At 38.0% G+C, this 24,934-nt stretch overlaps 1 protein-coding gene across 1 annotated transcript; it reads left to right on the top strand.

Annotated features, from left to right (window-relative positions):
- Positions 1 to 22,295, top strand: LOC143859315 (alpha/beta-Hydrolases superfamily protein). The gene is made up of 8 exons (XM_077370041.1): positions 1 to 231; positions 2,333 to 2,641; positions 4,831 to 5,030; positions 5,623 to 5,973; positions 6,409 to 6,609; positions 6,761 to 6,831; positions 8,346 to 8,485; positions 21,823 to 22,295. The coding sequence occupies exons 1-8, from the start codon at positions 192 to 194 to the stop codon at positions 22,146 to 22,148; spliced, it is 1,638 nt and encodes a 545-aa protein (XP_077226156.1). The 5' UTR covers positions 1 to 191; the 3' UTR covers positions 22,149 to 22,295.
- Positions 22,296 to 24,934: the final 2,639 nt, after the last annotated feature.

The following is a 24,934-nucleotide window of genomic DNA, read 5'->3' as shown; positions in this document are numbered from 1 at the left end:
TTCAGGTGTTCCGTACTTCTCTCCCAAGTAACCCCATCGTCCGCTGCCCAAAACACATGTCTCCGTATCGGCAATATGTATGTTCCCACTGTTCAGTGCACGTTAGCACACAACGCTAATCATTTGCTAACTCATAACACCAATCAAACACTACCTCCAACGCCCACACACAATTCTCCCCAAACGCAGAAATGGCAAAACAATCCCCCGTTCGCCTCTTCCATCGTCTAGGTAAAAAAATTACTCTCTGAAAACCCTTTATTTTTTAGGGAAGTTTGAGTTATTTTCACAAATCTATGGTTTTTAGTTTGAGGTGTTTTTCAGAAATCTACTGGTTTTAGTTTGAGGTATTTTTTTAGTAATCTATGGTTTTTAGTTTGAGGTATTTTTCAGAAATTTATTGGTTTTAGTTTGAGGTATTTTTTAGGAATCTATGGTTTTTTAGTTTCTTTCCATGTGAGTGAATGAGAAATTTTAGGATTTTAGAAATGCTATTCTCTTCTTTGTTTTGTTACAGAATGTATTGCTTTGATAATGTTTGGAAAGTTTGAGGTAATTTCAGATAATTCTTGGATTTTAGAAATGGTATACTGTTTTTTTTTTTTTTTGTTAGAGAATGTGTTGCTTTGATAATCTTTGAAAAGTTTGAGGTATTTTCAGAAATCTATGGTTTTTAGTCTGAGGTATTTTCAGAAATCTATGGTTTTTACTTTTTACTCTCTGTCCATGCGAGTGAGGAAGAAATTCTAGGATTTCAGAAATGATTATACTATATTGTTCTTTTTTTTTTGGTTTGAGAATCCATTGCTTTGATAATCTTTGGAAAGTTTGAGGTATTTTCAGAAATCTATGGTTTTTACTTTCTTTCCATGTGAATCAAGAAGAAATTCTAGGGTTTCAGAAATGCTACACTGTTCTTTTTTTTTTGGTCAGAGAATGCATTGTTTTGATAATCTTATTGATTTTTTGTGGAAGTATAATTAATGTTGTTGAATTCTGAACCACGGAGGTAGTTAAATTTAAAGAATCATGCTGAACCATGAAGGTAGTTAAATTTAAGAATCAGAATATCATGCTGAAGAAATTCTAGGGTTTCAGAAATGCTAGGCTGTTCATTTTTTTCACAGAATGTATTGATTTGTTATTCTTAGAGGGCTGCTAGCAAAACGGGAATCCCTTTTGTAAAAAAGCACGAGATCCTCTATTGCGACACGTGTGCAAGAAAACGAAAACGAGAGCCCGAATCCCCACAAATGCAAAAAAAAAAAAAAAAAAAACATGGAAAATGACCCAATCATCGGTCATTTTCACTCCCGTCGTTATTTTCGGAATGGGATCCCATTTTAGAAGTGTTTTTCACATCATTACCAAAAACTTACTTACTAGTAGGATGGAAAGCTCACTTCCCAAGAAACTCGTTTTGGAAGTTAAGTTCTTCTCACTTCCCAAACGCTTTCTCCGCGTTTCTTAATTGAGAGTACGCTTCCCATTTAGGTAATTATTTATTACTAAAAGAATATTTTTTCTTTTTGACAACGATGAAGGGGTGTATACCTGTATTTAAAAAAAAGAGTGCATTTAAAACTTGGATATTCGTCTTCAAATTTCAAATGAAAATTACGTGGATCTTTTTCCAAAAGTTTAATATCAAATATATATAGGAATAAAACCTGTGAACCTTTAACCATTCAAAAAAAAAAAAAAAACGTGTGAACTTTTAAATTCCTCAAACTTGTAATTCTAATTAGTTGCTAAGTTTTCTTTTCTATTTGTAATCCTTACTTATATTAACCCTTCCTTTCTAAGCTACTACAATCATACTCTTTCTATATACTTCTTGTTTGCTTCCAATGTGGATTATTACATGCTTCATGTTGACTTTCAACGACTTTTCCTACATATTTTTTCTTTAATATCTTTAGGGCTTTTTGCTTCCCGCTTTTTCTCTTTTCTAAAACAATCGCTTCCCACGTCATTTCTCGCACTCACTTCCCACTTTGGCAAATGTGGTTTTGCATAATCATATTACTTTGTTTTGGAAGTCTAATTTATGTTATTGAATGCTGAGCCATGAAGGTGGCTAAATTTAAAAGATCAGAATATCATGCTTTCTATTTAGTTTAGTTTTGCAAAATAATGTTTTACCTTTTTTTTTTTCTCAAATTTTCTTGTTGTTTCTATATATTGCTTATGCTGGATTTGTAATGTCAGTTACCTTTCAAATTTTCACATTTTTCATGCATACAATTTTCATTTTATGGATGCCGATTTGATTACAAGCAATCGTTCTGGTTGTTTTATTTGATTTTTTAACCTTTTTTCAATTGGGCAGATTGGAGTATAAATCTTATAAAGAAGCAAGAATGTTATCAAAGATTTGTATCTAGTATCCTTACTCATTCTCGGATGCAATGGTCGAAAACCGAGAAGGTGGAAATTGATGATTCAAGAATGGGAAAGGATGGGTCGTGTGGGTTATTGGAACCTGAACGAAAAGAGCAGAGAAATCAGGGTGCAGGACTTAGCAAGTACAGTACTCAAGATGACAATTTAAGCGATAAAAAGTGGAAAGTGGAACTTGCTTGGCTCACGAAAGCACTTGAGCCAGCCTTGCAGTTGTGCAGGCGGGCTTTGCCAACAGGTCAATAATATATAACCTCTTTTAAAGCGTTTTTCCTTTCATTTTTCTCCTTTTTCTGTTCCGTACTCGTAGTGTAACTGCATCATAGATCAATGGATGTCATATGGCAATAATTTGCAGCCTACGTGATACATTTGATAAATTTTTATCTCTTGCTAACTGTTGCAGGTCAAATAATCGATATCTACTATAGACATGGAAGTACAATGCCGAGAGCTTTTACTCATTTGGATTGTGGATGTTTAATTCCGTATTCATTCTGCATTTTTTATGCTAGCTTAGTTTTTAATGCTCATTTCCATTTTTTCCATTATATTATTTCTTCCCATGAATGAAATGAAACAAGTTAATATGACGCTTAATCAATTCTAAGGCAGTATTTTCTCTGAACTTCATTTATTTAAAGTTAAATATTCAATGTCTTTTAGCTACCCTTATAGCTGACGTCTTTATTGGGGATCCAAGTATCCTGTGACATCTCTTATGATCTTCTTTGTTGCTTATTGATGGTCTTCCCTTGGATCATGAGCGAATTGGCAAACTGGATACACTGTGTTAGAGAGCTAAATTAGTGTAGGCACTTCTGTATTTATGTTTTAGTTGACTCTTTAAATGTTTGCCTTAGTTTATTTACTTCAGTCTAATAGGGATCATCACTGGATGGACCTAATAGCATACTATGCAATTTCTGTTAAGTGGATAGTATAAAAGACGAGGGCGAGCCTTGGTGCAACGGTAAGGTTGCTCCATTGTGACCTGGTGTTCACGAGTTCGAGTCACGGAAACAGCCTCTCTGCAAAGCAGGGGTAAGGCTGCAATGCTGCATACATCTAGCCCTCCCCAGACCCCGCAATGGCGGGAGCCTCGTGCACCGGGCCACCTTTTTTTGGATATTATAAAAGATCATGTGGGAAGAGGTCATGATTACCTTTCTCCTCATTTTCTCCCTTGTTATTTTTCTTCTCTTTTCTCCAATATTCTCTCCTCTCTCCATACAAAGTGAGTTTGGGTGATCCATTCTCAACTTTAACATGGTCTCAGAGCGTGAATTCTATTGGTCTCATCGAAGAAAGAACAAAATTAATAAATAAAATAAATAAAATAGTGAATTTGTCAGTGTATTAGTTTTTTTTCTACCAGGACCGATCTTTATCACAGTTCGGCCCTGTTCGTTTTAGATCGTGACAACCGATGGTGAGGGCCCCAACTGATTATTGGCCGAAAATTGTGTTTAATTTTGGGCCAATAATCGGTTGGTGCCCTCACCATCGGTTGTCACAATCTGAAACGGACAGGGCCTTCGAAGATTAGATCATCACAAAACTTTGCTTAGAATTTAACTCGTTCCTTTTTTCATTTCACTTCTATAGTTCTTGTATGTGACCAATGGAGCACCCGTGTGATGATACCTTGTCAGATGATTGTAGCTTGCAGCTTTTCATGCAAAACCTGCTAAGGAGATCTATCGAATACTTTTAAAAGCTAACATTGTGCTTTTCTCTGTTCTTTGAACTTCAATACGGGGAAGTAGTGAAGCTCTCCCAGGTCAGTCATATCAAAGTTTTCCTTGAGACTATTTTTCAGCCATTGAAGTTCTACATCTAGCCCTCCCCAGACCCCGCGTACTGGGCCGTCCTGAAGTTCTACATCATCATTCTAGTATCAAAAGTAACATTGACATCGATTAGGATGAGAACCATAGCTGGTTGAGCTCCTGAAAAGTAATGAGATATAGGATGCCCTCCTTTATCCTCCCCGATGCGACAGAAATCAATATGTAAAATCAGAAATTAGAGAAGAAAGAATGACTTTTGAAGAGAAAGTAGGAATTTTTGGTCATTTTTAGTTCAATTTTCTGGAATATTTTTGTTGGGTTTTAGAAAGTTAATGTCCTGGAAAAGGGTAGGACTGTTTAAGTTCTAAAAGTTTTTATATGGAAATGAGAACAAACTGCAAAAATGTATATAAATTGACAAATCTGTGCTATCCACTAGCTGTCAATTTATTGTTCCTTTTTTGAAGCATTAGTTGGTTTCGTACAACTTAAAATATTGGTATATATGGAAGATCTAACAAAATTCTGAAAATATAGCAGTGCACTGCTGATTTGGCAAGCATGATGAAAGCGCTAGCTCATATACAGTTTTCATTTTTTTTGTCAGAGAGACTGACTCAACATTTACATGCAGGTAACAATGATAAGGAAAATATCCCACCTAGCGGTCGATCTATTGCAGAGATTCTTGGAGGCCTTCAGCGGAGTAAAATTGGAATTCAAGACTGGAGCCTTAGTGATGTTACTGTGGGTTTATACCTCATTTATCTTCGTCAAGCATCTGCAAATAAAGTTGAGGATGTCATGGGTGTGCCGATATCGTCTGAATATATAGTACTCTCTCGAACCTTGGCTATTAGAAAGGAAAACTATTGACTGAATTCCTCGTGGTGCCAAAGTTACCTATTAAACTTGAACGAATTATATAGCTTTTAATTCTATATATGCAAGGCATCACTTCTAACGAAAATAGTTGTACTTCAATGTTAGAATCGGGGTGTTATTCACATCCAGGCCCTGGTTACAAATAATTTCTCAGATCGATGTTTGTCATTGAAATACCAACGCGAGAATTTTAGACGTCACAAACCTGACATGCTGTCCTTGATTTTGAGCTGTTCGATTTTTTGCCTCCTTAATTTTTGCTTTATATCTTATTTGCTGTATCTAATTTTTTCTCTCTTGTTTTGTATTTGACCATCTCGGTCTTTTTCTAATGCAATTAATTACCATTCAAAGAAAAAAGTTGACATGCTCTCCTATGTGAAAATTTTCTAAAGGATTCATTAGCTGACCCCAACTAGTTTGGGTCAGCTAATGAAGCCTTTGTCCCAACTTAAAATCGATGACTGTATTTTTATATTTTTTTTGTAATACATAAATAGAATTTGATAGCTCGCTAATCTAATGATCTATTGCCATGTAGGTTCAAGACCTCATATATCACAGTGAATTGGCAAAAGGCTCTTATAAGGAAAATACTGCCAGTCTTGCACGCAATTGCATGCTCCGGGAAAGCAACATTTTGAAGTTCGTTAAAAATTCCAGCGTTATGAGGCCTGGCTATTATATAGGGGCTGATATCCGCAATAAATTAATAATTCTTGGAATCCGTGGGACACATACTGTCTATGACCTGATTACTGATATGGTTTCGTCTAGTGATAAAGAAGTCACATTTGATGGCTTTTCAACCCACTTTGGGACAGCCGAAGCTGCTCGTTGGTTTCTTCATCATGAGATGGGAACCATTAGGAAATGCTTGGAGAAACATGAGGTGAGGGAAGAGGTTGCTTTCTTTTCTATGAGATGTCATGCTCTCCGTCACCTTGTTAAGAACATGGTTTAAAATTTCGTCCAGGGCTGACACCGAAAGTACATGAATTCAGTGTTGGCCCAGATTGCGGATGAAATTTCAAAATTTCGGCCATTTCTAGGCCGATGTTTCAGTATTTCGGCCAGGGCCGACACCAAAAGTACCTGAATTCAGTGTCGACCCAGATTTCTTCGGCCATTTCTATTATTTTAATTTTTTTCCGAATTTTTTTAGTTGTTCCAAAATTTCGGCCTAAATTTTGGAACCTGGCTGAATTTTTTTTATTACCGAATTTCGGTTTTATCCATTGCCGAAACCGACCCTGAAACTGAAATTTTAAACCTTGGTTAAGAAAGCTTTCTTTTTTTTTGTTTATTGAGCCTAATTCATGCACAGGGATTTAGATTAAGGCTGGTAGGCCATTCACTTGGTGGTGCTGCAGCCGCACTACTTGCAATAATGCTTCGAAAGAAGACAAAAGAGGAGCTGGGGTTTAGTCCTGACATTGTTTCTGCTGTTGGGTTTGGAACTCCACCTTGTGTGTCGAAAGAGCTTGCTGAAAGCTGCGCGAACTATGTCTCAACTGTTGTATTGCAGGTTTTGCTTGATGTTTTACATACTCTATTTCATGGCATTAGTTGTTGTTTTTAGACACAATAGTTTATTTCTAATTAAGCTCAAGTTTGTTCATGTGGTATATGTCGTCTTGATTGTAGCTCTCTTCTTTTATTCTCCCTTTTCCTTGCAGGATGATATAATTCCTAGGTTAAGTATAGCTTCATTAACAAGGTTGAGGAATGAAATCCTTCAAACTGATTGGTAAGTCAAACTTTAGTTTGTTCACAGAGTATTACTCAGTTTCCTAGAAACTGATTTTGGGTACCGTAGAAACCAGTAGGGCTTGTTTGGATTGCAAGAAAAACATTTCTGACGGAAGTTTTTTCTTAGAAATTTTTTTCTTTGAACAATTTAGAGGAAAATGGCATGATTATAGTTAATTTTAAGGGATATTATCATAAATTGAAGGTCACCCTAATAAAAATTGAATAGAGTTGGTTCAAATTATTTTTTTTCATCTGTAAAAACGTTTGGAAATTTTAGAAATATTTTTCCTTTCCAAACTTTTCCAAAAAATTCTTGCAATCCGAACAAGGCCTTAGGGTCACTGGAGGCTTTGATTCAACTCGTAATTTCTTCTATTCAGAAGTTATGTGCAACATAAGCATCAAGGAAGCTTGAAAATTACATATAATTAAATCTTTGATTATTAAAATCACAACTAAATGGTAGGAATTTCTTTCATGAAGAACCTTCTAGGCTGTTGGGAATATTTTCTGGGAATTTTTGTCTGGATATGAGGTTTTCCAGTGCTTGAAATTCAGTCCAAGAAAATAATTTCCATTTCCATGCTTACGAACTTTTGAAAAATGATACATGTGCCCTTAGGTGAGAAGCGTCCAGTAAGAGAGTCCATGAAATATGACCAACTGTCCCTTGTTGTGAGCTATATGGTTTTTTAAAGGATATCTTGGTTGTATTAAAAAGGTTTTCTGGTTCATTCCTTTTCAATTTTCATTGGAATGCCGCGAAGAGGTTCAGATTGATGATTGGTAAGTAATCTATTAGTGTTGTACTATTGAGCTAGAGAAGAGCATCTGTGGTGAGAATGAAAGTCCTTGGTTTTGCCGTTCAAACCTATGAAAAACAGACTTTCTTAAGTTTTATTTGCATTGCAGGAACTTCTGGTGCAGTTTAGTTCTTAGTTTCAAGCACAGTTTTAAAACAACCCCGCGCCCGAGTCGACTCCCTTCTACCTTGGTCGCGTTTCGTGTTGCGCCGCATCTGTGTTCGGCGTTTTCCCTATAGAATCAATAAAAACTCCTTTGACTCTCCCGAATTATGACCATGTTGACCGAGTACTCAACCGCATCATGCTGAGTCAACTAGGATTTTCTTCGGCCGCATTCCGTGCAGCATCCTCATTGTTAAACACTGGTTTCAAGCACTTATGTGGCAGAGAAAGTTTGCAGACTCGAGATGCTTTATGCTGTTAAAAGGGAAATATAGATTTTGGAAAATCACTTGGAAACTATAAAATATCTGGCATCTTATAGCTGTCACTTTTGTTTGATATGGAACAGATCCCATGCTGAAATCATGTCTGTGCATTTTGTTTTTGTAGCTACATACAAGAGTATAAGTAGTTCTTTGTGGTTTTAAGTGATTGAGCTGCCACATACCCATTTTTACTTTGTCCACGTGTACTAGTATATGTGTGTCCTTGGTTTTTTTTGCACTAGTTACTTAAACTATACCTATTTTTTTTTTTCCAGGATGAGTGTCTTAGAGAAGGAAGATTGTAAGAGTATCACAGACTTCCTAACAAATGCTAAGCAGGTTGTGTCCTCAGTACAAGATGTAGCTCGGAGAGTTGCTGATTATGCCAAGATCAGGAACAAGACAAATTCCTCTGGTGAGCCCTAGTATATATTTTTCCATCAGAGCAGTTAGGGAAATAACATATAAGATATATTGCTTCTTTGTGACCAAACTTAATAATTATTGAGAACTCGTTATTATGTTTGAATGTTGGCTATACAATACATAGGGACCTTTTCTTTTCTGTGTCATGAGGAAATCTGTGTGTTTCCTGTACAATTTTATGTTAATATACATGACATGGTCAAGTAGCATTGGTACAAACAAAGCTTATATGCCTTAATAACCCTCTGATTTTTAGACATCAGCTCACTATCTTAGGAAGGTTAGGGATTACGACGCATCTGCAGATGTTTTAAATTGCTAGAAGAAGGGTAGAAAAATTTGGGAGTCCCATATTTTTTATTTTTTTCATTTTCACATTAGGTTTCTAATATGGATGCCATCGTTCTTCAATTTCCTGTATAACATACTTTAAGTTGAAGGTTTTTATATAAAAATATGGAAAAATAAAGCCTATTGAAATAGTCTTGGAGCTTCAGGAAGTTATGGAAAAGGATTCAAGCACTGGTCAAGGACTAGCGAATGACATACTAGCTAGACAGAAGATCAGCTTCAAGAAGAATGCTCCAGCTCTTCATAAATAAAAATGCCGAATGCTCCAGATTTATCGTAGAATTCAGTCAGAAATCAGCAATTGGGAAACTCAATGGCATAGTTGTCAACCCGTGACTCGACTTGTGACTCAATTTCTTAATTTTATGACCCATGACTTGACTCGTGACTCGTAAGAGTTTTTGACAAGAACATAAATTTAATTGAAACAAATATAATTATAAATCAAAAGATGAAGCATGTAAAAAAAAAAATCCCAATAGCACATAGATAAAGCACTAAGCCAAAAAATATAAATAGCTATATGCTTGTAACTTGCATGCACAAAAATAATTAAGTTCTAAGTTCCAACTTCCAGGTTTTCAACCATCAAAACAAGAAAGCCCAGGCCCAACGACTCGACTCTACTCGTAAGAGACTTATTTTTTCGAGTCGACTCGTAGCGACTCATTCAATTCACCAGATGACTTGTAAGAGTCTTCAATAGAGGCGAGTCGCTGGACCCAGTGACTCGCCTTGAAAGCTCATCGACTCGACTCGGGAGTTGACTCGTATAAGTTTATCAACTATGCTCATGGGGTGCACACGAAGTAAAATAATTTTAAGTTCGGATGTGCTGTGAAAGCTGAACCAGCTAGTTTTCTTTTAGAGAATAAATTATGGAAAATACCAACCTTTGAAAGAGATTCTCCTTATGTTGCCATAATGCTTGCATTGCCTTTATGCCATTATAGATTCTTGGACTTTTTCGGTGCTTGCATTGCAATATTCCTGAGGACATGATCTGTAATTTAAACATCAACACTATGGTTTTAGTCTCTATCTGTAAAGATGGCATGGAAGAAATGAAAATTGGAGCAAATATCTGAGTTTCTTTGGTTATTCTATTGTGATTAGCTATAATTTATCATTTTATCTTACTTGAAAATAATAATAATTCAAGTTCAGTTTTTGTCTTTATCTACGCATTAGTCATTTTCTCTCAGTGGATTATATAATTTTGTTTCCACAGCTTTGTTTGTAAATCTGTGACATGGTTTTGTCAACTTTTTTCTCTGACTAGATGCCAAGATGCTTCATTCATTATCATCCTTTATCCATATTGGATTTTAACTGTTCCAAATCATTCAAGGAAACATGGACAATCCCATTTTCTTTTTAGATGAACCAAAGGATTGTGTTAAAAAAGGGGTACATTGTGATGCCTACCCTTGGTCCTAAATTCGTAGGACAGAAATAAAGGATACAGATCTAACTACGAACACAGTTTGAAAAACACTGACATGGATATGGGTCAGGGTAACCTACTCAACATGTGAATGTTAGAGAAAAATGCATGCGTCGCATGTGTAACATCTACACAGGTGTATCTGCTGGTATATAGATTGCTTATTTCCTGTATTTTTAGGAAGGGACAGAAGATTTGATAGATAAAATACACATCAACGTATGTTGGGTCTTTCTAGACTCCAAGGGCACGATTTTTTCTTTTCAATTATTAAATCTTAATGCTAAAATGTCAATATGATGCAGAACAGGTAAGGGAAGGGAAGGCTATATATGTAGCTTTGATACCTATTGATATAGGACGGATTGCAAGGAATCACTTCTCATGTAGCTTTGATTCTAAACTGATATAGGAGGGTTACCAAGGGATCGCTAATTTGCCGATTTGATGCCACGTGATGTACGAAAGCAATCTAAACAATATCTTTATAAATATAGGTTCAAATCTGGATTGAATAGGCTGAGGAATGAGGCTGTATTTAGACAATTCATGACTGTTATGGCAGTTATTAGCAAAAAGACAGATCTCGGCAGTTTATAGGATGGGTTAGGTTTACAAGCTAAATAGTTTAGAAAATAATAAGGTAAAGGCTAATAATAAATCTGGATGAATGGCGAACTAAGAATTGTTAAAATAATAACACTTATGTAACAGATTTTAATTGATAACAGATTTTTTGAACTATTGTGAATAGAATTCTAGGTAAATGCACGTGGGAGGAGTTGAGATTGTGAACAATAAATCTGTATCATAAAAAACATGGAATCACACCAAGAGTCTCCTCGGCATCACACCATAGGATCTAAGGTATCATACCTTAGGGTAAGAGTATCACACCCAAGCAGATAAAAAAACTTCAAATTTCATTTATAATTCTCTATTTTCAGGGCCAATTGGCCTAAAAGGTATAATAAACCATTCGAAAATAAAAAAAGGACTCCTAATCCTATTACCTAACAACCACTAATCTTTGTTGCAAACAACTTCTAATCCTACATGCAAACGACTCCTAATAACCTATCTACAAATAGGAAGCAGGCATGTGTTCGAAGAATTATTCAATTTTTTAAAAACTAAACTTTTCATCCTACCATTGCAAGAATTCTTTAATATCCTTGGGTGTCCTTTGAAGATTCTGCTGACTCTAACGAATAACTTTCTACTTCTAGGCATCCTCATATAATGTGCACGGGCCAACTCCTGACAGAACCAACTTTGAAGGATGATATCCGTTTTTTGAATCAGGTAGTAATGTGAGCGAGTCACGTGCTATCGTCATAATCAAATTTGGATGACGATTGCGACTCTCGTTTGTCGCTTTTAGTTGAGCACTTTTCGCTCAGTCAATCCTCTCACACGTCTCGGTCTGAATGGTTGAAGTAATTTGTCTCCTGTATGCTTTCTTTGCCTAGTATGCCTGTCAAGTTGTTTGGATCCTTGGACAAACAGATTGCATCACAGCACGAGCCTTAGTTTTCTTGGCTTTCCCACTTGAACCCTTCTGGAACATAGCCTTTCATATCTTTGATGAGTTGGTGCAAATCTTTCCAACAACCAATCCCTTATGTCACTCCAACAAATGATAGGTGAGTTTTTTTTTTTTTTGAAAATTGACATATTTTATTGATATTATGAGAGTTACATCGGGGACCAGGGGTTCCCATTCACAATACATAACATCAACAAGACTGGCTGGGAAATAATCCAAACCACCAAAACCTCGTAGGTAAATCCTTACCCTTTTCCATACCACAATCAGCTTTTTACCATCATCTGGCCTAATACTGTTTTCTAGATCATCAAACACTTCTCCCATGCTGCCAAAGCTCCTCTATAAACCCATTATCATCTTCACCTTTTCCTTCAAGAAGAAGCCTTATGCTTCTTTCTCCCACCACCATATCAAGCCATCAATCAATGTTAAATAACCGACATCATTGCCTCATAGAACGAAAGACCATGGTCTCTCAAGCTATTCGAGGGTCTTCTGCTATTGATAGCACACCAGACATTGACATTAAAGGCTAATAAATCCTACTATTCCATCTGACTAATTAACCTATTTTGCCATGTTAAAACTATTAACAACTAAAACCTATTTCATAACCACTATCAGATCGATCACCTGCTCCCTGGAAGTCCAAAAAGAAATCCAAAAAGAAAACTTCCTTACCCAAAAGTCCAAAGTTTAGACTTCCAAAAAAGCTTCCTTACCCAAGATCCAAGGTAAAATTCCCAAAACACTGCTACTTACACCCCCAAGCAAATCAAATTAGAGAACACTAGCTCAGTTTGCCCAAGAAAAATTCCACAGTCTTTCAGCCTTCTGACCTTCGAAAAGAAAACAATCTCAAAACCCGGGGCAGGAACTTCTTCCATCGGATCCTCCAGACATGCGAAAACGTACTACGCAAGTAACTATGCTTTAAACGAGGTTATAAAAACAAAGCCACCGCCCTCTGCTTAATACGGCGTTGATAAGACTATTTGAGACGGAAACCGAAAAAGTAATTATTCTTTACCGCAGACACTCTTCCCTAGAAATCTGCATCACGTGTACTGTTTTCGGAGTGGAACCCATACTACCTATAATGATCATTATCCATAAAGTTACACCTGAAGAGAGGATAAGGCTTTTTTCCAGGCCTGACGACCCATCAGGTGATGTAAAGCCTGACACATCCGGATCAACCCATATTTTGGAGAGGATATGTGAGAGTTGCTCAAAAAGCTCCCCATTATTTTGAGTGCTTTTGATTTACGGATTTTTTTAATATGCTGACCTTGACATCCCCTCTGTTGGCCTTTCATGATTATAGAAGTATCCATGCTGCTTTCCTTGGGCTTGTCCATGACAACAGTGTTGAAACCACCTTGTTTAGGCGGCTGATTTTGAAATTAAAATTTCCACGGTAGCTTAAAGGACTCGCCCTGATCAGAGCCACCAGGTTGACCCAACTGAGTCGGTGCCGAGTTCTTTTGCCGAGTCCCTCCACCATCAACTGTCTGTAGATTAAAATGTTTGCTCTTACCCAAAGGGCTCTGCTTCTCAGAAAGCACCACAGGCTGACGGTCATAAGGCTTGATCAAAAGATCCGAATCCAATGGATCAAACAGGGAAGGAGAAACACTATTCAGTGAATCCATTCGCTTAGGAGAACGAAGGTCAATGTCAATTTTGAAGATGGTGTCCTGGACCCGAATGTGTACGAAAGGCACAATCTCATCCGTTTTCGAGCAAAGGACCAAAACTGAGGCAAGAGTCGTTCCTTCCAATTTAACACTTAATACTTTTCCAAAAATCCGGCCCAAAGCCTCAACCGTTGATGTCGCCCAGACATGAAGAGGGATCCCTGTAAAATTGATCCAGATCGCCTTTTCCTCTTGTTTGATAATCGGGCTCCATGCAAATAGAGAGGAGAGGAAGTTTCCACATTCTTTGGCTTCCATCTCCAAGACCCTCGTGGCCATTGCTTCACTGGTAAAAATAAATAAGATCATATTTGGACCGAAAAAACCCGGCCTAGGGAGAGATGGAATATTCCAATGGGTTTTAGCTCGGTTCCAAATATCCATCAGGTTCCAATTAACCCCTTTTGACCTGCCAACCAAATAGGATTTGAGAAGGGTGCTACGATCCTCCACTTCCTTCCCAGAGATAGCGAGGGTTGGATCCCATCAATGGAACTAGATATGATATTTCCAGAATCTGGCCAAACCCCTTCGGATCTTTCCTCCGATGACTTTCTAGGTCGCCGGATTTTACCTTTCCCTTTTCCAAAATTGCACTGCCTGGATTTACTTCGCCATCTGAAGTTAAAGTATCCACAGTCAGGGCATATCCAATCTCCCTTCATCCCTCCACTGGTTTTACACTTTAAACCAGCCTGCTTGTGTTTAATTGAGTGCTATAATAACTAAGTGGATAGGTAAGTTTTTCATTTGGCATCATTTTTGGTCCAGTGTCGTCCACCATTCTCTGGAACTCCCGACCAAAGGAGTACTGGCAACTTTGATCATTTGCAAGTCTTATAGCAATGATTTTAGCAAAAATCTTATAGATGAAGTTGCATAGACTGACAGGTGTAAAATCTGAAAAGTTTTGTGAGATAATACTTTGGGAATCATTGTGCTCATAGTTGAAGAATAGAGCCTAGATAAATTACATCTTGCAAAGAAGGCAATGGCAGTCTCAACTACCTCCTTTTTTATGATGTCCCAACAATTTCCAGCCGTGGCGCGTTCTCCATTGGAACGCCAAAAACCTGCATGCTATTATCCTTCTCTGAGACAATGTTGGGAATAACATCCAGCATTCTATCATCCAGACTTTGTCATGATTGATTTTTCTAATCCCACCATATTTCCTCTGCATTTGAATAGAAGCATGGAAGAATTTTGTGTTTCAATCCCCCTCTTTAAGCCATCTCTACATGGATTTCTACCTCCAGAACATCTCCTCCTAAAGGATAGCCTCATTACCTCTTGCCTCTTCATGTAGATCTGAATTCACGAAGCTAGGATCCCCCAAATGTAAAGTTTCCACTCTCAAAACATCCTCCTTGTATTTGACATTTTTAAAAACATTTCCAAAATAAGCTTTGTTCCAAATTCCAAGACTTTTTTGGTATTCTTGAGTTTTATGGCCAACACATCAAGCATGGAGCCAAGCAACTGAATATTCTATCAATTCCTGACCACATCCAAGAAGCTCTCATGACTTGTCCACATCCCTTGAAACGTGAAAGGTTTGACAGAAGGTATAGGGCCAGGGTCAATCCCACAAGAAACGGACAATGATTGGAGCATGTCCGGGAAATATGAGTAACTCTCATTGATTGGAAATCAACCAGTCATGTGGAATTGACTAACACTCTGTCCAACCTGGCGGCCCACATGCATCCTTGATTGATTCGATTGTTACATCTTGTGTCCCTTTTGCCAACATACCCTACATTGAATATTCCAGCCCCATCGATCGCATCTTGGTACCAGAGCCTAGGTTCAAATGGTTATTTGAAGTAGCAGTATGAATGTCATCTCCAAAACTACCATTGACTGATTGTAATTAATGTCACAATTGAATTAACTGCCCTACAAAACTGCATTGGTAAACAACACTACGCTCCCGGTTACTCAACATCTTAGTTAATATTACTTTTGGTGCTTGTAGTGATTCCATTTGGTGTGATGTTGTTCCTTTGAACATAACACATACTCTTGGGACGTCCTTGGATGTATGACAAAGACGTATGTCAGTGGGAAAGCAAACATGTATCAATTTATGCACAATGCAAAATAGATCCTTTTGAAACCGATGTCTTTCGAGGTTCTTAAGAGTTGTGTGAAGCCTAAAACTCCAATAGAGAATGCCTTCAACATGCTCACCTAAAAATAGTTCTAGGTCGAAAGAAAAGAGATTGGCATTGTTTACACAGTCATATCCAAAGAAGTTGCGAAATTAGATAATAATAAACCACCCCAGAAGTATGACTAGTGGTTAAAGAGGTCTTGGCTGACTTCTCTTATGTGATCCCCTAGGAGATCCCCGGCAAATTAGATTCGATGAGAGAAGTGCAAGATGCAATCAACCACGACTAGGGTCACAATTTTCGAACCTTCCCACGGAGCATGCAGATTTACAGTGGTAGACAACAACAATTATAGCAACCCAAAGTCGTTTTTTGCTAATACTTGTCTCACAAGCATTATTTACGAATCAGAAAGGCCATAACTATTCAACATGCATGGAGATGAGCAATTCCTAGAAGGAGAATGCAGACTTCAGATTGAGAGCAATGAAAATCTGCTAGTTGTCAAAACTAACTTGAAAAATAAAGTCGAGGAACTTACATGGCAAATACAACAGGTGCGACAAATGAGATTTGACATGGAGACGACTTTAACAAAAGAAAATGCAAGATTGTGATTTACATTAGAGGAGATGCAATGTCAATTCAAGGAGGCTGTGCCACTCTTGATAAAGGAACGAGACTGCAGAAAGCGGACCAGAATAGGCCTGGAGTACCATTCATTTCGTGCAAGACATGTGTCCAATGGATTTTTCGATGTTTCTCATTGAGGATTTGAAGGATCCACTTCTCTATTCCTATTGCATGATCGAGGATGGATGTGATAAATTTGAAGGGACCATCCCTTATGTTCTTCATTTTTTTTAGTGCCATTATCATTTAGGAGGTATCATAATTAGACGTGTCGTTATCATGTCAGAGTGTCATTATCAATTCTGAAGGGTATTATCGAAAGGGATGCCGGTATCCCTACTAGGTGGGAACAAATATACACATTTGACATGAGGTGATCTCATGTCACTTAAGTGACAAAGGTGGCCATTTTAATATTTTCATGAGTTTTAAAAGATCCTACGTCCAAGTCAATGCAGACTTATTAAATTAATAGGGTCTAAATTAGTCTTGTGCCATTTGACATGTTCCTATTAGATTTTTGTTACATTCTTTTGTAGTCCTTTATATTTTTGTGAGATTTATCTTTGCCTATATAATATAAATTTGTAACGGGCTATTCCCTTTTACACACACTTGAATGATATTTTTTTACTCAAGATTGGCGTGATAACTTTGCCAAGGAGATCCAGGTTAGTGACTTTTGTGCTCTTTGCTTTATTCTCCCTTCTCCATCTTCTTTATTTATTTTTTTCTCTACTTCCCAAGCCTATAATTACCAAACATTCCTGAACCTACGATCAACCTCCACCCTACCACCATCAACAATTCTTCAATCTCGTACCTTAACCCATCGACCAACATCCACTCAACCCCTTAATTCTTTTAACCACACTCTTACTCGCCCATCCTAGTTACCGTACGCCTTTCTCCACCTCAAATCTATCCCTTTTTGCCACTTACTCCCTACAGCTGATCAAGATCCATTTTAAACTCAATACTTTAACTCCTACGATATAATTTTCATTTAGTTTCTAAGTTAAACCCTCACTGAAACCCGATTTTTATCTTTTCTCTTTACCAATCCCGTTCCCTTTATCTTTCAAGCCTTGTACCCATCAAGAACACATCACTTGCGTCTTGCATACATTAAAATATTAGACCTGACCTATGATTAATTTAAACCTCACTTCAGACCCCCTTAAACCCTTTCCTTGTTGCAATCTTGAACCATTACAGCCCAAGTTCCTTTAAAGAACCTTTACTAACACATGTTACAAATCTGAACTTACGCTAAAACCCACCTCCTTACCAAATCTAATCAACCCAGCCCCTAAATCCCGAAATTGTAACAAAATTGTGCACCTACAATCCACTCCCCTAGACTGTTTGACCTGTCATTACCCTAAATTGTCCCTTATTACACATCTAAGCCCTATCTGTTGCCTTGCTAATGTCCCAAATCCCCACCAAAGCTATTTCTTATCGTCTGTCATAGATTCTATTCTCAAACTCCCAACAGTCGACATTTAAAACCTGCAGCAATTCCCTCATAACAGACTTACCACCTGTCTCTTGACACCTGTCTGCTGTCTTGGCACCTGCCAATTGTCTCTTGGCACTTGTCAGTAGCCTTACCTGTCAACAAGCCTTGACACATGTCAATATATAATTGGCACCTGTCAACAACTTATTCCTCGAGCCAACAATACACTCCCAGCCAAACAATCCACTTACAGTCACCAATCTTTCAATACCGTCGTAACGTATGACCTGTTTATCTCAGATCTGTAATAAGGGAAATGATATATTCACCCCTTTTTATTTCTTATTCCTTGAGTCAGCCCCTTGTATTGTAAAAAGCTAGTCATAAACAAACTAGAGGGGGCTGGCACAAGGAAGAAAATGGGGTGAATAGATCACTTCCCCTGTCATAAGTACCTTAAATCTCAGATATGTCCAGATTTGTCACCTCCTTTTAAATCTGTCACAACAATTAGGGAATGATAGATGCAAGGGCCCTCTTTATGCAAGGGCTAAAGAAGGGCCCTTGAATAGATCCACGTCGCTAAGTGCAACCGAATTCAGTTTCTCAACCGACTTTAAAAATGACATGGATCTATTCAAGGGCCCTTCTTTAGCCCTTGCATAAAGAGGGCCCTTGCATCTATCATTCCTCTTTATTTTATTATTCCTAAGTTTTCCTAAGCATGTTCCTTTAACACTTACCTACTCCCATAGTGTAGCTAACCTAAGTTTGAACCCAAGGCCTAAAAATATCCCTTTCTCTTGTTTGTTCTATGTCAATTGGTATCCAAGCTATATTGATGGGGACCATCGTAGGGTCCATATTCTAATTTTTTTAAGTGTCCTTTTATGTCTCTTTTAAGTTGTTTTAGCAATTGGAGGGGTACTATGGTCCCTTTTCCACCAATATCACTTGAATTCTTTAAGCGGTAGGTGCTTAAAATGGGGTCTACATTTTTATTACGGAAATCTTAAGTGATAGGGTGAAGCTTCATATCCTAAGGTGTGATGCCTAGGAGAACCCTAGTGTGACTCCAGGTCAGTTATTTATCCCCATCTCCCTTTTGTTTCTTCCCTTTCTTTCTCCTCTCCCTCACTAAGATACCCCCTTCCCATATCTCCCCCACTGTTGGGCTCATAAACTGCTCCCCTTTTCTACTCCTATCATCCTTCTTTCTTGATCTTGATCTCTTTCTTGTTCTTGATTCTGTATTCTTCTCTCTCTCTCTATTTATGTTAGCTGAAATCAACCCCTTACCTCTATACTCCAGCCATCCTCTTCTCCCTCTTCGAGACTTAACTAGAGCAGAACGACGCCCGAGGCCCAATACACCATTCTAGGTGCAGAGTCTTTATTTCTTTTCCTGTTAGCCTACCCATATTTTTCCCCATACCCTTAGCCCTACCTAGTAGTTTCAATCTTATCACCCATGTTTTATACCCTGAACCTATCAATCCCATTAGTCTTATATCCTATTAGGACACCTTTTGGGCCATAGTTTTACTTTAGTTCGTTGATCTGATTTTTTTGATAAACTTATATACAAATCTAATTTTTTATTAGGATTTGATTCCCCTTTGATTAAAACCTAATCTTGGAGCTTTATATGGATAAGTTGATTTTCTATTAATGAGTTATTTTAAAAGCTTTAGATCATGAAAATTCTAGCTGCTTTTGGTTATTGTGTAGTTTATTTTGATTTGTGAATGTATGTTGCTGTTAATCTGAAATTGAAACCATAGTTTTTAACTCCTCCGCGTCATCGTGGACTCCCCCGAGACGACTCCCTTTCCCTTGACTGCATTTCGTGTTTTGCCACCACGTTCCGCGTTTTTCCCTACATAGTCAATAAAAACTCCTTTGACTCTCCCGAGTTATGACCACGTCAACCGAGTACTCAGCCACGTCAACTGCGTTATTGGCCGCGTCCGTGCTGAGTCGACGAGGATTTTTATTGGCTGCATTTTGACCCGCATCCGCATTTCTAAAAACCGATTGAAACCATTCTTATGCTCTTAAGTTCTTCGAAAATGATACGAACAAAGCCACAAGTCTCGGGTTCGAATGGCTTATCGGAATAACGAATTATTGACCGGAAGATCCAAGTCTCTGGATTGTAATCAATACACTGTGACGATTAGAAACATACTAGGTTTTTATGGAGTTAATGAATGAGAATGTCTTGATTGTGATACATGAACCCATGGATTTGCATTAAATACCTGGTTTCTGCTCTAAGCCATTCTATTTCACTTCCTCTTCATCAGCCATCTCATCCTCTTACACTCTCCCCACTCACCTGCATCTGCATAGAGATTAGACATCTTCACAAAAATTACAGGGGTCACCCCATCTAATCTCAATAGAACCTTTCCTACTTCTCTTCTCATTTCGAAATATCCATATATTCTACAAGCCCCTACCAATGTCTGCCATATACCTACACTTCTAATGGCATGTTCTCTATAAGATCCTCAGCTTCATTTAAATGGCTTTAATGGCTGAGGAGATCAGACAAGCTGGCATAATGCCCTTTTTTTTTATTTTTTAGTCTTTGCACAATCCTGAAAAATACCTACCGCCTTGTAGGTCACCTTGTCAGGTTCGATATTTTCCGATGGCATCTCTTCCAAGTAGATGGATTGCCCTTCGCCATGATCATGTCTTCCAACTCAGTAATCATTCATGACTAACCAAGACACCACATTTTCCCCCAATATTTCACCGAATGGCTGTTCTGCGGCGTGTGTTAATCCACACTTGAGATACATTTCAACAATGAAATTGGCTACTGAAAAATCTAGACCAGAAGGGACTTCAATGGTATAGGAATGAATTTGTTTTTCGTACTCCCAAGAGCAAAATCTGCAAACACGCCCATCATATTTTGAAGGAACAAATCCATCAATATGTATTCCAGCTTTCCTGGACCGGGTTAACGAAACTGAAAAGCCGTTTGTGATCCGAAAAGCATGGATCTGCTTTCCTTCATTAATTGCTTCTAAAACACTGCATGCTTTTAGTACGTTTGACAATTTGAAATCATTAGGTATCTCCCCTTGTTCTTTCATTTTCTGGAATGAAAACAAAGCGCTCCTCCAAGGTCCACCAACAGTATTTCCAGCATCATCGCGTTCCAAGATATGAGATTTCTAATTGGCATTACATTGAACATTTTCACCGCATCCTTGATTCTTCCGTTTTTCGAGTACATATCAATGACTGAATTACCCTCAAGAGCATATCATATTCAAACTCGGCTTTGGTGCAGAGAACATGGATCTGTTTATATACTCAGGAGTACCTATAAAGCCACAACCTTTTCGATTAGTTCAAATGGTGAATTGATTCGGCTTAATTCCTGAAAACTCCATTTGACAGAACAGTGATAATGATTCTCTGATCTTACCCTGCTATAAATTCCCACCCATCAGAGCCGTCCAAAGATGCAACATATTTTTCAGTCATTCTCTCGAAGACAACAAGTGCATATGATCAGATTGTAATTGTATACGGATGTTGCAAAGTTGCATTGGCGCAACACAATGGAGAAGATTGGTTACCCACATTCTCAAATCTTTAATAACCAAAGCAACATCTTAGCAACAAAAATTATCCATAATATTAATGGATGACAAATCACATATCTTGCTGTACAACTCAACGATTGAGCTTCGAACCACCCACAGTTTTCCACCATTGTGAACAGATTGTTGGTCTTTACAAAGAAATGGTGAGACACCCACAAATAGAAAACCTTGTATTAGCTGATAAGTTGAGATTTCAAAAAACACTGGCGCATTTTGACAGCATCGTTCAAAGTTCAAAATGAATTGACTAGGTTTACTTGTCTAATACATAGATACAACAATGTGCATGTGTTTCATTAGCCACACATAACAACCTAATTTGATATATACACGCGTCTTTTCTTTTTTCTTTTTTTGGCTGCTCTGTTTTCTACACAACTAAGTGCAAAAATTTGTGTTTAATCTGTTATTTGCTTTCCATGGCAGAACTTTCAATCACAAATGAATCAGGTGTTGTCGAGAACCCTTTACCCAAGCCACTTTCAAAGGATTCTGCCATTGTTAAACAGGATGGAGCTGCACCTGAGGAGCTGTTCACTCCTGGAACACTGTACTTTCTAAAGCGAAGGCAAGACGCTTGTAATGGTGGTGGTAAAGGTAAAGAATTTTACACTCTATGGAAGAGGCACGCTGGCGAACATTTTCAGACCATAGTACTCTCAAGCAACTTGATTTCTGATCATCAATGTGATAATCATTTCTATGCTCTAAGGGATGTACTAAAAGGCTTGCCAGGGTCCATCGTTCGTTGATTTCGAGTTTTCCTATATTAACATAAAACTTTATTAAATTGACATCATATACAAATCAAGTATAGTAAAAATTTTGGTGGAAAATTATAATTTCTTCATTTGTTAAAGGTAGCCATTAAAAGTAAGAGATGAAAGAAGGTTCCTACTGTTCCAGTGTTCTCTCTCATGTCCTTTCTTTCCTAATTAATTTTTTAGTAGGTAAGCTGGGATTAAACCTCTGACCTCAGGGTTGAAGAACAAAATCCTTTACCAATTGAAATTGAAATAGAGGCTCAATCCCTTCTTTCCAATTTACTACTTTGTAGCATCTTTTTTTTTTTTACAAGTTTGTTTTCTTTTATGTGGAGAAATGATAGGACTCTACCGGGACTAAGACTCTCACTCGCTTGGCTGTCCCAGCCTTAGCATCCTCGTAAGAGTCGAGAAAGTGTAGACAGGCAATAAATGATAAATGGTGACAATCAATTTTGAGGTCCCACATGAGACTGATGTCTCGTGCGTAAGATAAACACCTACAAAAATCAACGGTCCAAACTTTTGATAGCGAAGGGTGATTCCCTCAATGTTATCAGATTGTCCCCATCCCTAGAGATTTTCGGAGTTTATTGATGAGATTTTTGATAGAGTGGAGGGTAATTTTATTCAATTCCACTATATCTGTGGTGTCTAGTTCAGAACTAGAGATTTCTTATTTTCTTCCACTTGAAATTTGTAGTCTTGGTTGTGTTTTTCCCCTCTTTCACTTGTACTCTGGTGTCCCGACTATCACTGTTGTGTGCCTGCGTTTCTAATGAAATATCACCATTTAAAAAGGAAACAAAGAAAAATGTTAGCAAACCCTAAAAGAAGCTTTGGCATATCAAGAGCCCTTTTTATCAGACCTAAAATCATATGATCAAAGTGTTCTCAACAACTTGTGTTGGGGTTCTCTCTCTTCGTAGGAAGGTGGAATCTACATGGTATAAGAATAGATTTTTTTTGCTTTGATGTGGGTTGGTGGTCGTATTTATTGCCACTCACCTTAGAGTTAATTGACTTGTGAGAAAAGCTATCTCACGTAATTCACTTTGGTGAAAGGGGAAGTAGGGGAAGAGACTTTTGGCATTTCATTCATTTTGTGCCTTCATGGCTTCAGGCAAAATGAAAAATCAGAGAATGGGTTTTGGGTTATCCTTTTTGGGAGAATAATACAAGAAGATTCAGCCCCTTTCAAGATAATGGTTGGTGGCTGAGTTATGATAGGTTCGGTCTGTTGGAGAAATTGTTGGCGTGGAGAAGATAGAAAATGGAAATTGAGATGCTTCAAGGCATGTTGTTGCTTTCTTTGAGGCAATATTCACCCCCGACCAATCGTGTGCAAGGGGAACCACGAATTCACCTCCAAGATACAATGAAGCCTGATGAATCTTCACCAAATGTTTGTTGATGTTTTGCATCAAACAGAAACAAACCCCGACTCACTTTTGGAATTACAAGTAACTTGGTGTTTGTCTTTCTAGAATTACAAAACAATAGAGAGAAAACTTCAAAAAGTGTAAAACAGATTTTTGGAAAGGCTTCGAGAGAGTGAAAGTTACTTTGGAATTTCTCAAACCCAAAGTCCCAACTTCTATTTTCGGATTACCCTTGAAATGGTAAGTTTTTGGCCCTTTTATAGACCTTTTGGTGCCTTTTCACATTTAAATGCACACTTTCATGGCACTTACCATGATTAGCTGCTTATTTGACCACTAAATCACGCCAAATCACACGATTCTATAGTGCAAATCGATCATGGAGTGATTGTTGGTTTGTGTAAAACCTCTGTCCTCCCCTGTACCCGCTAGATCGTCAATCCAGGGTGCGGATTGCAGCCGCTAGATCCACATTGCACCTGATCATCCACTAGCTGTTGCCCACTCTCCAACGCTTCAAATCACACTCATTCCGGATCCATCCGCTGGAGTATACCGACCGACCGACCGATCGATCACCATTCATGATCGATAATAAGGCCCGACCAACCGATCCATCACATTTGACCGATCTTGATCGAATGGCCCAGATCCAATCTGAAAAAATTTAAGTGCTCCAATCGCTCCTCGCGACAATGCGAAGTGTGCCACTAGCGTTCTACAGCCCACTGTCCACGACGTGCCCATATGGTGTGTTGCACCATCCCGCGGGTCCACCACTCCAAAACCCATTGTGCAACAAAGCAGGGGAAAGAAGTAGCTGAAGCTTTATACACCCTCTCCATCTTCTTGAGTTTCATGTGGGAATATTCTCAAAAAGTACTTTTTCACCTCCCTTCAAAAACAGCCCACTTTACAAAACAAATTACACTTTTCTTTGTAAACCTTTTTCAAAACAGTTTAATTTTGAAAATACTCTAACGCGGTCTAAAACAAAGCAGAGACGAAAATAACACAATGCACTGACTCAAATACAGATTAACAATTCAATTCAATAACCTGTAAATCCACAAGTTATATCATGGGAACAAAATCTTAAAATGGGTTGCTTCAACATAAAAAGGGAAATATAGATTCCAACAGGGCCATACATATGTATTTTTTATGTAGTAGTAGACTTTGGGGCCATGTCTCTCAAAGAGCACAATCAGGATTGGCATGGCAACTGAAGAGTGGATGATGCAGAGATGAGAAACCCCATCATAGTAAGGCTGAGCCATGATCCATACATGTCCTTGACTTTGGTGTTTGATTGATTGGATGTAGGGCTGCACACGGTTCGAACTGGTTCGGTTTAGTGAGTTTTTTTTAACCGAACCAATCACATCGGTT

Source organism: Tasmannia lanceolata, unplaced genomic scaffold (assembly GCF_043159265.1).
Source record: "Tasmannia lanceolata isolate RefF3 unplaced genomic scaffold, GAP_Taslan_0.1 ptg000029l, whole genome shotgun sequence".
Classification (NCBI taxonomy): Eukaryota; Viridiplantae; Streptophyta; class Magnoliopsida; order Canellales; family Winteraceae; genus Tasmannia; species Tasmannia lanceolata.
The sequence above is the reverse complement of the archived record's forward strand: the minus strand, read 5'-3'. Positions and strand labels throughout refer to the sequence as shown.